This window comes from Akebia trifoliata, chromosome 13 (genome assembly GCF_017979445.1).
Source record: "Akebia trifoliata isolate Shusen 1 chromosome 13, ASM1797944v1, whole genome shotgun sequence".
In the NCBI taxonomy this organism is placed as follows: domain Eukaryota; kingdom Viridiplantae; phylum Streptophyta; class Magnoliopsida; order Ranunculales; family Lardizabalaceae; genus Akebia; species Akebia trifoliata.
In genome coordinates, this window is record NC_141387.1 from 2,062,680 (window position 1) to 2,078,733 (window position 16,054).

Below are 16,054 nucleotides of genomic sequence, written 5' to 3' on the forward strand. Positions count from 1 at the left end.
TTCACCGGTTTAGACTTTGGACTCTATTGGTTTTTGAATTTCCACGTCAGCACAAAAATTGGCGGGTGGGACCCGGGGGATGTTCAAAGCATCGGAAGGTACACATAAAGAATGTGATAATCACTCGTTCAAGTGAATCATGAAAGAAAAATAATCAATTTTAAATTAATAATGCCCGTGCAAATTTTCTGAGAGCTGTTGGTACCCCAACTTTTACTTATTACACTCCAATTAAAAGTATGAGATTAAGTAAAAGTTGGGCTGGCAATAGAAAATCTCTCATATATATATATTTTTTTATACTAAATATTTTATATTTTGTTTAATGGTTAGTATAAAAAGTATGAATTTAAGAGATTTGAACTTAAGATGTGGGAACACCTCTCCACACGTCTTATTATTTTTCTATCTCATTCCTATATTTCATAATAATTAATATGCTTCAAAAATCATAGTTTCTTTAATTCTATTTGAAGATTGAAGTAGATAAAATCTTTAAGGTTAATGAGTATGGTAAGATTCTTTGTCCATCAGATTAAAAATACAGATGTGACTCAAATATTCATTAAAATGTGAAGGGGTGTTTGTAGATTTAAAAATAAATAGACACAAGTGTGTGGCATATTCGAGAGGGTATTTTAGGATTTTCATTAAATATTGTGAATGGAAATGTCAAAAGTTTCTTGTGAGAACAATGTTTCAAAGAGTGGGACCTTAAGCGGTCCATATTATCTAGCAGAAGATATTTCGGTGGATTTTCTAAAATATATAATCTACACGATCTTATTTCAAATTAAAAAAAAAAAAAAAAATCCTAATTTCTATTAAATCTTCAAGATTAAATTATTTCAAATAAATAAAAAAAAAACAAGAAGATTGAAAGTTGCAAGTATCCAAGAGAGATACCCCATTTTCATTTTTTTCTTTTAGTTTCATAAATTCATATTGATGGAATTATTTTAACTTAACAAAGTTAGTGATGTCATGGATCAACTTAGACAATTCAATAAATGATATTGGGATGACTTGATGAGACATCTTGATTATCTTGGACAAGATAAGAGTTCTCTCTCTCTCTCTCTCTCTCTCTCTCTCTCTCTCTCTATATATATATATATATATATATATATATATATATATATATATTATATATATATATATATATATATGGAAATATTCAGCAACAAACATTTTGGCAAAACATTTTTCAAAATATGGGTTAGAGGTTTTGGAATGGGCTGATTTTTGGTGAGGATGATCTCTAGGGTAAGGAGATCATCATCACCAAAAATCAGCCCATTCCAAAACTTCTAACCCCATCAAAAATAGTTTACAAAAATGGACGGCCCACGATTTTTCAACTTGTAAACATAGGGCTAGAAGTTTTGGAATGGGCTGATTTTTGGTGAGGATGATCTCCTCACCGTAGAGATCATTCTCACCAAAAATCAGCCCATTCCAAAACCTCTAACCCATGTGTTTGAAAATGTTTTGCCAAAATGTTTGCCAAAGTGTTTGTTGCTAAACGGGATCCATATATATATATATATATATATATATATATATATGAGTCTCGTTCAGCAACAAACATTTTGGCAAAATATTTTTCAAAACATGGGTTAGAGTTTTGGAATGGGCTGATTTTTTGTGAGGATGATCTCTACGGTGAGGAGATCATCCTCACCAAAAATCAGCCTATTCCAAAACTTCTAGCCCCAGTTTACAAGTTGAAAATTGTGGATCGTCCATTTTTTGTAAACCATTTTTGATGGGATTAGAAGTTTTGGAATGGGCTGATTTTTGGTGATGATGATCTCCTCACCATAGAAATCATCATCACCAAAAATCAACCCATTCCAAAACCTCTAACCTATGTTTTGAAAAATGTTTTGCCAAAATGTTTGTTGCTTAACATTTCCCTATATATATATATATATATATATATATAGGATGGTGTTCAAGGGCCAATTTTTTGGCAAAACATTTTTCAAAACATGAGTTAGAAGTTTTGGAATGGGCTGATTTTGGGTGAGGATGATCTCTACGGTGAGGAGATCATCCTCACCAAAAATCAACCTATTCCAAAACTTCTAACTCATGTTTTGAAAAATGTTTTGTCAAAAAGTTGGCCATTGAATGCTACCCATATATATATAGTGAGAGAGAGAGAAAGAAAGAGAGAGGAATGCTAAAGTCTAAGACTTCATGAGGATGTTAACATTATCAAATACTTTTTTTTTTCAATAACACCTATATTCATTTTATTTTTTGGTAAAAAATAGGGGTATGTTGGTCTTTTACACAATAAATGTTTGTTTGCATTAATTGTCAAATTATTTATTGCAATGATTGCCAAATCATTTATTGCAATAAGACATTTAATTCTAACTATTAAATGTTCTTAACATTTATTATATAAAAAGACTAATATACCTTAGTATTAAAAAAAAAAAAGTGTTAGAGAATACTAATGTTCTCATGAAGTCTTGAATGTTGACATTCATCATTTATTATATATATATGAAGAGAGACCCCATTTCATTTTTATTTTATTTTTTTACTTTCAAAAATTCATATTGATGGAATTATTTTAACTTAAAGAAATTGATATTGAGATATCTTGATTATCTTAGACGAAAGAAAAAAAAAAAAAAACAACATTTTATCTTATAAGGATTAAAAGTTTCGGAATGATTAATTGTAAACCATTTTTGATGGGGTTAAAAGTTGCAGAATGAGTTGATTTTTTGTGAGGATGATTTCTATGGTGAGGAGATCATCCTTGCAAAAAATCAGCCAATTCTGAAACTTCTAGCCTATATAGGATAAAACGTTGACTATCGATGTTGGTTTTTTCGTTGGCTGTTGAATTGGTCACACACACTCACACTAGAATTTTATGTGTCGTAGGTAGGGGTTAAGCAGGTAAAAACGAAAATAAAAATAGAGGAGTGTTATTAAAAAATTAAAGTTAATGGAGCAAAAGATGAAAAACAATAAAATAGGTTAAATAGAAAATATAGTAAAGTTAGAGAAAGACAATTAAGTGATCTTTAAAAAAAAAAATTACAATAGGATGGGATACTTATCTCCCACAAAACAATAGAGGAAGAAAATCCAAACACATTGAACATGATGTCTTGTCTCATTCACAAATTATACCATGACTTGGGAGAAATTTAGTCTCAATTTTGTTTTTAACTAATTCAATTTAAACTAGCATGGTTCCTTCATCGGGTTGATGACTGGTTAGGGTCTTAAAAAATTACGAGTAAAATTATATTCATGCATGTTGTCGTGGACCGGGTGTGGTCAGATTGATCTCCTTGATCTCAATTCGAGTTTTTAACTTTTAGACTAGAGTCTAATCCAACTTAAAGTCCGATCCATGTGCCCAACCCAAATTGAATCATAAAGGACTGCTTTAGGAACAACTCTAAGCCTGATCAACTTCTAATTGTAAACTTTAAATGATTCCAACATGATAAAACCCAAACCGACTAAAAACCCTGATTTGGTGAGGAATTTGGCTTAGTGAATTGTTCCCTTTTAATTCCTCACGTACCAAGTTGATTTGCGCTCCACAATTTCTACTCACCTCACTACAACATTTTTGAGCTACAGCGGCGTTTTATAACGGCGGATAATTTTATCCGCCTCTATAGATACACATGTTGCAGCAGATACTTATCTCCGCCGCTGTATTGAATCCCTATAGCAGCGGATTATGTTATCCGCCGCTATATATGTACATTCTGCAGCGGATAATTATATCCGCCGCTATAGATTCCTAAGTAAACGCCAATTTAAGTCCTATAGCAGCGGGACCTTATATCCGCCACTACAAAACCAAAATTTCTTTTCCGATTTAGTGACTTCTCCTTATAAATTTTTTTAATTGAATATAGCAGCGGCTTTGAAAATCCGCCAGTAAAAATTGAATTTTTTAATATAAAAAATTCTATTAATGTGATGCACTTTATCAATTAATTTTAAATTGAATATAGCGACGGCTCAGGATATTCGCCACTATAAAATGAATTTTTAAATATTTAGTAAAAAAAATGTAACAGCGGTATAATTTTGCCGCCATTAAAAAATCAATTTTTATTTCGTTATTTTTTTTGAAGTATAAAAATATTTTTAATTGAATATAACAGCGGATTATATTTCCGCCGCTATATAATAAATTTTTAAATATTTCATTGTTGTGAGATTTAATATAGGAGCGGATCCATTTTGCCGCCGTTAAAAATGTTTTTTAAATTAATATAGCAGCGGATTGGTAGATCCGCCACTAAAAAAATAGTTGTTTTAGTAAAAAAAAATTAGTATAGCAGCGGATATTTGGATCCGCCACTAAAAATAGTTGTTTTAGTAAAAAAAATTAGTATAGCAGCGGATATTTGGATCCGCCACTAAAAAATAGTTGTTTTTGTAAAAAAAATTAAAATAGCAGCGGAGATGTAGATCCGTCACTAAAAAATAGGTTTATTAGTATAAAAAAAATAATATAGCAGCGGTTTGCTAGATCCGCCGCTAAAAAATAGTTGTTTTTGTTAAAAAAAATTAAGGTAGCAGTGGAGATGTAAATTCGTCACTAAAAGGGTGTATTAGTGAAAAAAAAAATAATATAGCAGCGGTTTTTTTAGATCCGCCGCTAAAAAATAGTTCTTTTTCACATTATAAGGGCGGATTGTTTGGTCCGCAGCTATACTTCATTCCCCAAACCCCGACCAAATTTGGCGCAAAAGTTTTTAGCGGTAATTTTGGAGGATAAAGGTTCAAAATTTCAGCCATGTTCTCCTTTCTTCTTCTCATTCTCTCCATTTCTTTGAACATCACGTTCGGAAAGATTTCTAAGGTTACAAAAGGTCGCAAGAGAGGGCGAGAAGATGATGCGAGAGATTTTTACAATTGGAAGAAGAAAAGCATTTTCTTTGACTTACCTTATTGGAAACAAAATTTGTTGCGGCATAGTTTGGATGTCATGCACATTGAAAAAAATGTGTGTGATAATGTCATTGGGACTTTGTTGAGCATCGAAGGAAAGACAAAGGATAATTTGAAGGCTCGTCTAGACTTGCAAGAAATGAAAATACGAAATAAACTTCATCCAATTAATATGGGAAATAAGACATATTATCCCCCCGCGTGTTTTACAATGAGCAATATTGAAAAAGAGAAATTTTGTAATGCTTTGAAGAATGTTAAGGTTCCAGATGGTTATGCAGCGAATATTTCACGATGTGTACACCCCAAAAAACGTAAGATTTCAGGACTCAAGAGTCATGATTGTCATGTGTTGATGCAACAACTACTCCCGATAGCCTTGCGAGGTACATTGGTTAAACATGTGAGCGCAAACCTAATTGAGTTGTGCACATTCTTTAAGGAGTTGTGTTCTAAGGTTGCACGGGTAGATGATTTTGAAAGGTTGCAGTCTCGGATTGTGTTAACATTATGCCACTTAGAGAGGATTTTTCCCCCAGCGTTCTTTGATGTTATGGTGCATTTACCCGTTCATTTGGCTGCTGAGGCACGAATCGCTGGATCAGTACACTATCGATGGATGTATCCTATTGAAAGGTATGCATTAATTTTTATCTTCTTTTTATTTTAGTTTCACATGCACCACACTATTCAATCTCATAGTCAAATTATCTCAATGCATGGTCATAGGTACCTTCTCACACTTAAATCGTATGTGCGTAATCGAAGTCGACCAGAAGGTTCTATCGCAGAAGGGTATCTCGCAGAAGAATGCTTAACATTTTGCTCGAGGTACTTTGATAGTGTGGAGACAAGGTTTAATCGGCCAATAAGAAATGATGACTTTGGTAACACTATCTCAGGTCGATCATTGGGGAAAGAACAAGTATTTACTCTAGATGAAATATCATAGAGACAAGCAAATCGATACATGCTTTTCAACTCTGATACGCTTGTTCCATACTTTGAGTAAGAATACATATTTATTTTAAATTTTATCATGCATGTTGAATGTAATATATCCATAGTTAATCATATATCTTGAACTCAAACATATACAGAAAACACAAGAATGAACTTAAGCAGCAGCATCGTTGGGTCAGTCGTTTTGAAATTGATAGGCTTCATGCTAAAGAATTTGATGATTGGCTTTTCAACATGTCCTCCCATTCAGAGAATTTTGCATTTTCAGATGAAGTTAAGAAATTAGCAAAGGGTCCTGATCGTGTTGCAAAAAGATTCAACACGTACATTATTAATGGGTTCAGGTTTCGCACGAAAGATAGTGAAAGTAAGAGAAAAACTCAAAACAGCGGAGTTACCGTGGTTGCAAATACATCAAGTTTCGCAAGTGTTAATGATAGAAACCCAATTCAAGGAGACATTACCTATTATGGTGTATTGACTGATATCATAGAGCTCAATTATTATGGATGGAAGCGTGTTGTATTGTTTAAGTGTGAGTGGGTTGATGTTAGAAGAGGAATAAAAAAAGATGACTTGGGATTTACGCTCGTGAATTTCACATACTTATCCAATACTGGAGCAAATGTTTACGATGAACCATTTGTACTAGCATCTCAAGCCGCACAAGTATTCTACATCAAGGACTCCATGGATTCAAACTGGTATACTACTATACAATCAAAACCAAGAGACTTATTTGAAATGGGAGGAAATGGTACAGTAGAGGATATCGATGATTACTTGCAAAGTTTGCCTTGCAATGATCAAAATATGGTGGATACTTCGATTGTCTCTGATGATAATGTAACATGGGATAGGTCAGATATGCCAGGAATAACGATCAATGCACCTCTAATTATCACGACACCTTTAACTGCCACAGATGAAATTAGGGAGGATGACATTGACGAGTCAGATTTCAATAGTATTGATGGGGAAGAGTGATGCTGTTTGAAATTATTCATGTACAATGATGCAATTACAAGTTCAATATATCATTTGACATAGATTTGGTAATTAATAATTCAATGAAACTCATTGGTAAATCTTTGAATTAACCTCCATTATCATTAACTTAATAACATTTCTTATAAGTTTTGAAAATAACTAATCATTTTCTTGATCTTTATTATAGGATGCATCGTCATGATTCACCAACTCCCCAACATGGGGATGAGACGGTACATTTGGGGTCCACGCAGATTGACATTACTGCCCATTCCGATCAGGCATCTGAATCAACATCTAGTAAGATGGAGTAATTGCTTTTAAGATTTTGCATTCATATATGTATATGTAAGATAATTGAATGATAATCAATTTTTTGTACATGATTTTCTGCAGGGTCTACCACGACGCATAGAAAACGTGTGCGGGGCAATACACGTCTTGAATCACTTTGGAACATTGGTCCACAGGATTTAAAAACACGTGTTCGGAAAAACAACTACAAGCAACCTATTGGCAATGGGGCTAAATTACTTGGGCAGTTCTTAGGCACTGCGGTACGAAAGCCACGGTTCATATCTTTTATGTATTCAGATTGGAGAAGAGTGCCGATTGAAGCTAAAGAGAACATTTGGCAAACGGTTCAGGTAATCTGAAAAATAAATCAATTAAACTACACCGATTGTTTATATTAATCCAAAAATTTTACTCTTATGTTTTTTTAAATGTGATGTAGGGGGCTTTTGATATCGATGCCGACTTGAAGAGTTGGGTTTTTGAATCCTTCAATAAAAAATGGAAAGACCGCAAATCCCTCTTGAAAACAAAATACTATTTAGACTTTGTGGGTGCTCCAGATGAGGCAAAAAAAAACCTTCCACCTTTTATGGATCAAGTGGAGTGGGATTGGCTTGTTCAATTTTGGGAAAGCAAAGTTGGTAAGGTATAAATAACAACCATAGTTACATATAAATTCATTTAATTAACTATTGGTAAGGTTTGAATATTATCTAATTTTTTATGGTTTACTTTGTAGACGCGTGAAATGACAAACAAAGTCAATCGTAAGAACCAAAAAATGCACCACACATCTGGCACAAAGAGCTTTGCAAGAAAATTCGAGGAGGAGGTAAAATCAAATACCCATCGAGCCTATTTAGTACAAGATTGCAATAATATGTATTGACTTATTATGCTTTACTTGTTAATAGACAGAAAAGAATAATGGAGTGGAGCCATCCCGGATGCAAATGTTCATAGTAACCCACACAAGAAAGGACCAGACTTTTATAGATGCAGAGACAGCAAAAGTTGTTGTAAGTATATATTTTCAATCTATTCTATTAGAAAAACTTATGTATCCAAATTATTTATCTTATAATAAATTTATAATAAATTTTTGACGTTTTTTTTTCTTTCTAAATCATGTATGTATTGATTGTATTTAATTTATTTTAGGATGAGATGAGACAAAAAGAGAATGAGTCACAATTGTCAGGTGGTTCCCAAAGCAACACAGGTAGGAATGACATCTTCTCCCAAGTCATGGGAGAAGATGGTCATGGTCGTGTCAGGCAGATGGGGATGGGAGTGAGACCCTCTGCATTTTTCGGACCCCAACCGACCCGTCAAGAGTGTATCTCACAGGCCGTTGAGGCAAATCGTCGTGCTGATGAGGCATGTCGAGAAGCCGCTGCAACACGCCAAGAGATGATTGAATTTCAGACAAACATGTCGATGCAATTAGAAGCACTGATGTCATTTATGAGTCAACAACTTGGTCGTACCATAAATATGGCTGAAGTTCTTCGAGGTACACAGGTAATAACTTGTTATTCTGCCTTCTTAAACAAAAAATATTTAATTTTATTTTCTTGTACTAATAGTTAAAATAATATTGTTTGTAGGCTTCCAATGGCAGCGATCCACAACCATGATCCACAACCTTTTGTTAAGTATATATCAATGATCAATTTTTTGTTTTTCAAGTTTTGTTAATAGTAATAGTTAGATCCACACACTTTTGTTTATCAGGTAGGAATGATCAACTTTTTGTATTGTAACTTTCATTAGTGATAGTTGAAAATGTTATAATTGTTCAGTTCCATGTAAAGATAAAAAATTAGACAAGAACTTGGTCTTCGATATGTGTATCGTTTCTTATATATATGGATTGATATCTAACACTCATTAGGTAAAACCTTTTTAACTCTTTGCATGTATTAGGTAAAACTTTATTTAACTCTACATGTATTAGGTAAAACCTTTTTAACTCCGCCAATGTAAAATTAACGTTTTACATTGCCGGTCCCAAGCCCGGATAAAGGAGGAGGGAGAAGGTATGCCATTAATTCATTACTTTTTAACTCTTTGCATGTCTGATGAACCTTCTCTTAAGATGGGTTAGTTGTCTTGAAAAAAAGATGATTATTTGATGGAGTTAATTGATTTGTGTTAAAAATAATCTGCAATTGGGTAAAACTTGTTGTACTTTGGTGAAGAATAAATCATTCTGAACGTTGAGCACCTGAAATAAAATGGCTATGTGTGTTTATACTGTATTTGCACGTTCCATATAACCGCAGGTAATAGGTTTCTTTCCTTAACTGATTTCATCAGATGTTGATTCATTTGGTTTATATATGGAGGTAAGAGTTTCTCATGTCTAGTTTTTTTCACAATTCTACAGATGAAGGCCCTTAAAGATTTAGGCTTGGATGTGGCAAAGGGAAGTGTCTCGACTGAGGCATCAGTAACACAAACAAAATTTTTCATTCAACGATTGTGAGTACTCAATCATCTTTTGTTTATCCTCTTCGAATATGATAGCATAGAAATCTTTTTGTAATAACCTTATTGTACTGCTTGTTTTGTATGTGCATTTGAGTGCATAGATATTGCATAAATACTTGCACCTATGCACTTACGAAAACTTACATACAGACACGGATGAAGTTGTTTGGAGCTTCTCAAAGAGTGGAATTCGTTTGACTAGTCACTTCTAGTTGATCTATGAAAATCTCCTTGGTATTCTTCTTCTTTCATCGATTCTTGACTATGTGAAGTGTCTGATTTTCATGGTCATGACGCACACCAATAATTTAACATGCGTAGAAACATATTTTTCCAAAATTTATTTCGAAAATATATGAAATAAAAGACACTTACAGAAAGATGCACACATTTCAGTAGATGTTCAAACTCCCATGTCCCATGTTCATAAGTTCAGTCTGTTTCTAGAGAGCTCTGTTACCAGATCAGTGTTTTTTTACTTTTTTCCCCCCTCTCCCTATTTGATAGTTGTGACGTGAGTATGTAAAGGTGGAGTTTTGATCCAAGGTCTGTACTATTATCACACATAGACTATCACCTGAATAAGGAGTCACCTTTCCCAGATCAGTGTTTTTAAAAGTGGTTATACAGGAAATTGATTTTGTTAACATGGCAGGGACATTGGGCGCAAAGTTGAGGATCCTGATATGTTAGAGAGAATCAGGCTTACCATCATCAACAACCTTCTGAAGTATCATCCAGTATGTCAAACCAATTTTGGTGCTTTTATTTCTACACTTAGCTTGCTTTGGTTCATCTAATTTTCCATATGAGGGATTGCATATAAATAGAAAATTTTCTTTTATGTCATTTAATAGTCTTTCACACTCTTGCTTTGCTTCATCTAATTTTCCGTACGAGGGAGATTGCATATAACTTACTGTATTCCTTGATGGTTGTTTCTACTATAGTTTGTTAAAGTTCTTATCACTATGGTAATGTGAGGTAAAGATTGTTATGTTCTTTGATTTGATCTATTGGGTTTTGTGATGTAGAGAAATAGAAGGTTGCATGTTATTTTATTTGAAGTATTGACATAGAACTGGCCAGTTAAGTCCACCAACGATCAATGCTATAGTCAAATCAAGGTAATTTTCCAACACAAAAATTGTATAAGGCTAGATTCTATGGGCATTTATCATAAATCTAATCAGTGACCGATAATCTATTTCAATAGATCCTATTCTGCTTAGGGTATACATTCAGTTTTCTTTGACTAGGCTCATGGTATACATCAGTTTACTGTGACTAGTTCTAATTATTGCTTCATTTGGTTTGATGTTGATATGTTGATCTGACACACTTTAAGTGAAATAAAAGTCACTTTACTTTTTTGTGTGAAATTGACTATTGAGTTCATTCTATTTAATATCTTGGACTTGAGCTATGTCCATAGCTAAGAAACTGATACGAAGGGGCTGTGACTGAAAAATTACTTGATTGTTAATCTGGTGTGTGTGGATTAGTGTGTCTGACAGTCCTAGACCTTAAAGAATTTGCATCATTATTCATATTGGATCATCCATCCATAATGTCTGAGTCACCCTGCTTTATCCATCATATCTTGAGAGTTTTTTTAATGTTTAATTTGGCTCTATGTGCCTCACATAGTCTTAGTTTGTATTGACAAAGACATGAAACCATGTAGAAAATTAGAAAGGACACCCTATATGTAAGTACGTACTTCAACTTCAAACTTATATAGAACATAACAAATCATCAAGCTCTTCCTTAAAAATGCATCCTTGCTAAGAAATTTTGTTGAATAAAATAGGAAAGATCAAGAACCAAACTCAATCATACCTCCAGACAGTTTTCTCCACAAAGTCACACGTTAGAAATTGGCTTAGACACCCATATGTTAAGTAACCAACTTCCAAGTGGCTCCTAGATTACACCTATGTTGGATAAGTGCTTACAATTGTGATATAGCCGGTGTGTTTGAGTGGTCTGTCTCAGATTTGTCTCCACCTAGGAATGAATCCAACTACCTTCTTTGTTTAAGTTTTTTTTTTCTTTACTTACTTCTGTGGATATTGGTATCATGGTTGGAAATGTCTCACACTGAACTCTACCTGAATCGGCATTCTTGGTCTTGACTAGGTATTTCCCACTCTTTATTATGTATGGTCCATCCATTAGACCAAGTTAGTGAGGTGTGAGAAGTCCCTTGTGTGTTAGTAGCAAGTTCAGGTTCATGTGGAGTATGTAAGGCTGTTTGATTTCGACCCCAAAACAATAGACTGCTTTGTTTGTTTTCTGTAAGAGAGCCACTATCTTTCTATAAATCAAGTTAGCATTTTGATTATTGGATTTGGTCAGGTAAACAGCTTTTGCAACATAGAAATCCAAATCATCCAACAAATTTTAGTTCAAATCAAGGAATAAATAAATTCATCCACAAAGAGAAATCACAATCGATCCCACTCATTTGTTAAGGAAACAAAAAATGCATAAGTTTAGAGACCCATTTGCCAAACCAAATAAGGTTTGTAGTTTAGAGACCCATTGTGACTCTTAGAAAATTACTTATAAGATGGATACTGCATTAGAGTAGTTAGATATAATCACGTAGATCTCGATCATTTCATTTTTTACATTTATTTGGTATAGCAGAGCTATAACCCCAAGGCTTACAACAAGTTAATGGAATTTGTAAGTAGAAATTCATTGAATGATGGAGACAAATTTTGCGCAGATTTGATGCAAGAGTCTTCAAGGCATAAAGCCTAGGTATGTTGAGATAGAATAAGTAAAAAATTCTTGTATTATGGTCATATGTTCCCTGTTTCCTTGTATATTTTAGATGAGATGTTATCAGTTTTGGTCGGGGTTTTTGCCTGCATGTATATATGTTATTATAGACAAACAGATAAACTAATGACTAGGAGTAAAAGTATTTTTTAGTGATTTTTTATCAGATTTTTCAGTTTTTGGTGGTCATTTAGTGCTTCTTTAACATACACTTTGAGATTGATAAATTGTGTGGGCTGTGTTATAAAAGGATCATTGGCACTTTGAGCATTATTTTTATCAACCAGGACAAGTTAACTATCAAACTTTTTTCTTTGTAGCTTGGATGATTTGGATCATATGGTTGGGTGGATATCTAGTATAGGGAGATCTCCTATACTTCAGGTTGGCAGATGTAACTTTGTTTGCAATGTTGTGGTGCTGTAATCCCTCTTTTAATCTTGTTTTATTATATGCTACTGTAGTTTCCAAAGTGCAAAAAAGTGTTTGTAATTATTGTACAATGTTGAAGGAGATTAACATGATAATATTGATTTATTTGTCATGTCTTTATTTTAAACAATTGACAGGTGATATACATGAGGAGGTAAAAAACATCACCGCGTACTCGGCCGAATGGTATGTAGGTCGAGGTCATTTAATCTCATGTTTTCAAAGTTCATTTTGGAAACAGTTTCGTAGTATGAATCTGAATGCCCATATCAAATCAGAATGCAATAACATTTAACACCTCAAGAGGTGTGGATACCCTACATCATAAAAAATGAAATTACAGCTTTGAATTCTTCCCTATAGCTCTTGCAGGCCTCCTGAACCTTGAGAGATAGTATAATTAGATTTATAAGTAGGGAAAGTCAATGGCTTCATATCCATGTTATAGACCGTGAAGGACTATTAGCAGTAACCTTGTCATGGTTGTATGAACTAGCATTCAAAATTTTGGCTTTTGGTTTTAATTGTAAATTTTTAAGAAATGAAAGATCTTTTATATAGATTTAGAGGGTTATCTGTGTAGGATGTTTAGTGCTCATTTGAGCTAAATTATCTTAGACCTTTTTATTAACCAATTAGAGGGTGAAGGACAGTCCTTGAAGAATAGATTATTCTTTCTAATACTTGGATGCTTTACAGAACAAGCAAACTGAAAAGTAGCCCTAGTAAGTTAGCGGCGTTTGTGGATCAACTTGTAACTGGTCTAAATGACACTGGTTTGTGTTGTGTTGGATTATTACCGTTAACGAAATAAACACATTAGTTGAAGGATGTAGATGAACAATAGAGATACAAAAGAATGAAATCAAGCATCAACACAAGAATGACATCCTTCACTTGCTCCCAAATTTTTGGAGTAAGCATTTAATGATACTCTGTTCAACTCAAACATATGATCATCCTTCCCTCTAAAAGTCTCTAGTTAGCACAAGCCATCAAAATAGCGATAACTTTTTGATCTTGAGCAATAGGATCAAAATCATCCTTCAAAATCTAGTGGTATACTTGCAAAATAAATGTACTCTGATAATCAACTTAGACATCAATATAAAAATTAATGAGGCAAAGTTCATTGAATTGCCTACTACTTATATTGCACTTTTGGAAGATAAGGCTTTGCTTATGATTGTAATTTTGGAAGATAAGTTAATTACGTGTACAATTCCATGATGCAACTGAGGCATTCTATGTAGGAAATCATACTTGGAGCTTGCTGAAATCAGGTTCTCATTCCATTGATGTTAAACAGAAGGTAAAGCGCTAGTCAACAGATCCCTTCTATTCTCCCTTTTGTTTGTTAAGTATACTTGGTATGTTTTTATCTTCGACTTAAATATTGGTGCATTGATTGTGGATTTTAGTGTGAACAAAGGGGAGCAAAGCTGAAAGGTATTTATATATATGTGTGTGTGCGCGCTTGTATGTGTGTGTGTTTGTGCCCGTGTGTGTGTGTGAGTTGGAGTGCATGTGTGTGTGCACGTGCCTGTGCGTGAGTTAGATTCCAGTGACCATTTTGATAAAGCAGAAAAATAGATCTTTGTTAAAATTCAGGAAAAAAAATATATTTTTTTTTTAAAATTCAAAATGACCTATTGTGGCGGATCTTAAGATCCGCCGCTATATGCTGTATATTTTTATTAATTAAAGAATTGACTTATTGCGGCGGATAATAAATCCGCCACAATATGCTGTATATTTTTATTAATTAAAAAATTAACCTATTGCCGCGGATCTTACAATCCGCCGCTATATGCTATATATTTTTATTACTTAAAAATTAACCTTGCAGCGGAAATGAGGACCGCCGCTATATATTGAATATTTTATTAATTTAAAATTTGATCTATTGCAGCGGATCCTAAGGTCCGCTGCTAGATGTTGAATATTCTATTAATTTTAAAAATCGATCTATTGTGGCGGATATAAATATCCGCCGCTAAAAATGGTACATTTAACAGCGCATATTTGTTCCGCCGCTACATTTAGCGACCGAGGATACTACGTCGGATCTGGTTTCCGCTGCTCATCGCCGTAATAGCTTTTAGTGGCGGAAAAATTGCCATTTAGCGGCGGATTTTTCCGCCGCTATAGACCAAAAATGTTGTAGTGCCTTCTCCTCTCTTTATTTTCAAGATCGCCTCAGGTATGCATTAATTGATGGTCAACAATTAATGCCTCCAACATTATGGTTGTGCACTTCATAAGATTACAAATATTTTCTCTCATAAATGAGAGTAGAGGACCTGGAGTTTCTCTCTCATTAGAAATCATCCCATCAAGATTTTCAAATAAGACATAAAGAGAATAGAATATTTCTATTTCCAACGTACTAGGTTTCCTTTAATCATTGACATTCTTTAAAACGTGTAGATCATATGGGCCACACCAAAACGTGGATAAAACTAATGTCATATCCCTATCGAAACCAAGGTGAAAATACCAATCGAAGCTTAGCCTAAGGTCCAATTGTTGTAAAATTCAAAGTTTTATTTATGTATTTTATTGAGGGGAAGGTTTGAACTCAAGACCTCTTGAGTATTATTTGTTCAGTATAAGAGATTTCCTTAATTGGTGAAACATAAACAAAAATAATTTTTTTTTTTTTTATAAGTTAAAAAGTAAAGATTCTCTTATCTTTTTTGTTTGTGAGAGTTTTAAAACAACTCTTCAAATCTTTAATCCCACGGCGAATAAATACAAAAATAATGTTCAACTAATAAAGGATCATTATCTTGCTTGGATGTGAGTGAGAAAGAGAGTGGGTTTCACGTGCATATGGGAGCCCAAGGTACAGTGGAACTGCAGCCCATTGTTTTTTGGGCCAACCCATCAGAAAACCTTAATGTGTGTGTGTCCATGTGATGCACACACATGAGAGGTGCAAATCTCGGATTTAAGCCTCACATGGGTACGTGTGAAAGACCCACTTTTGCTAAAATCGTTGATCTGACCAACTGTTAGAGTTAATGTGTTTTAGACCGTTGGGTTCTATAACATTTAGAAATGGGCAAAATTAATTGAGGGATTTCACCATAGAAGTTGTTGTCTTGGAGATAAATCCTACTAAAAA

The 16,054-nt window shown here is 33.8% G+C and overlaps 1 protein-coding gene across 1 annotated transcript; it reads left to right on the top strand.

The window, feature by feature from the left end:
- Nucleotides 1-4,842: 4,842 nt before the first annotated feature.
- On the top strand, nucleotides 4,843-9,085 carry LOC147387238 (uncharacterized). Its single transcript, XM_086421162.1, has 9 exons — nucleotides 4,843-5,589; nucleotides 5,683-5,961; nucleotides 7,094-7,206; nucleotides 7,303-7,553; nucleotides 7,643-7,849; nucleotides 7,943-8,035; nucleotides 8,118-8,222; nucleotides 8,365-8,727; nucleotides 8,814-9,085. The coding sequence occupies exons 2-9, from the start codon at nucleotides 5,924-5,926 to the stop codon at nucleotides 8,841-8,843; spliced, it is 1,200 nt and encodes a 399-aa protein (XP_086277288.1). The 5' UTR covers nucleotides 4,843-5,589; nucleotides 5,683-5,923; the 3' UTR covers nucleotides 8,844-9,085.
- The last annotated feature ends 6,969 nt before the right edge of the window (nucleotides 9,086-16,054 follow it).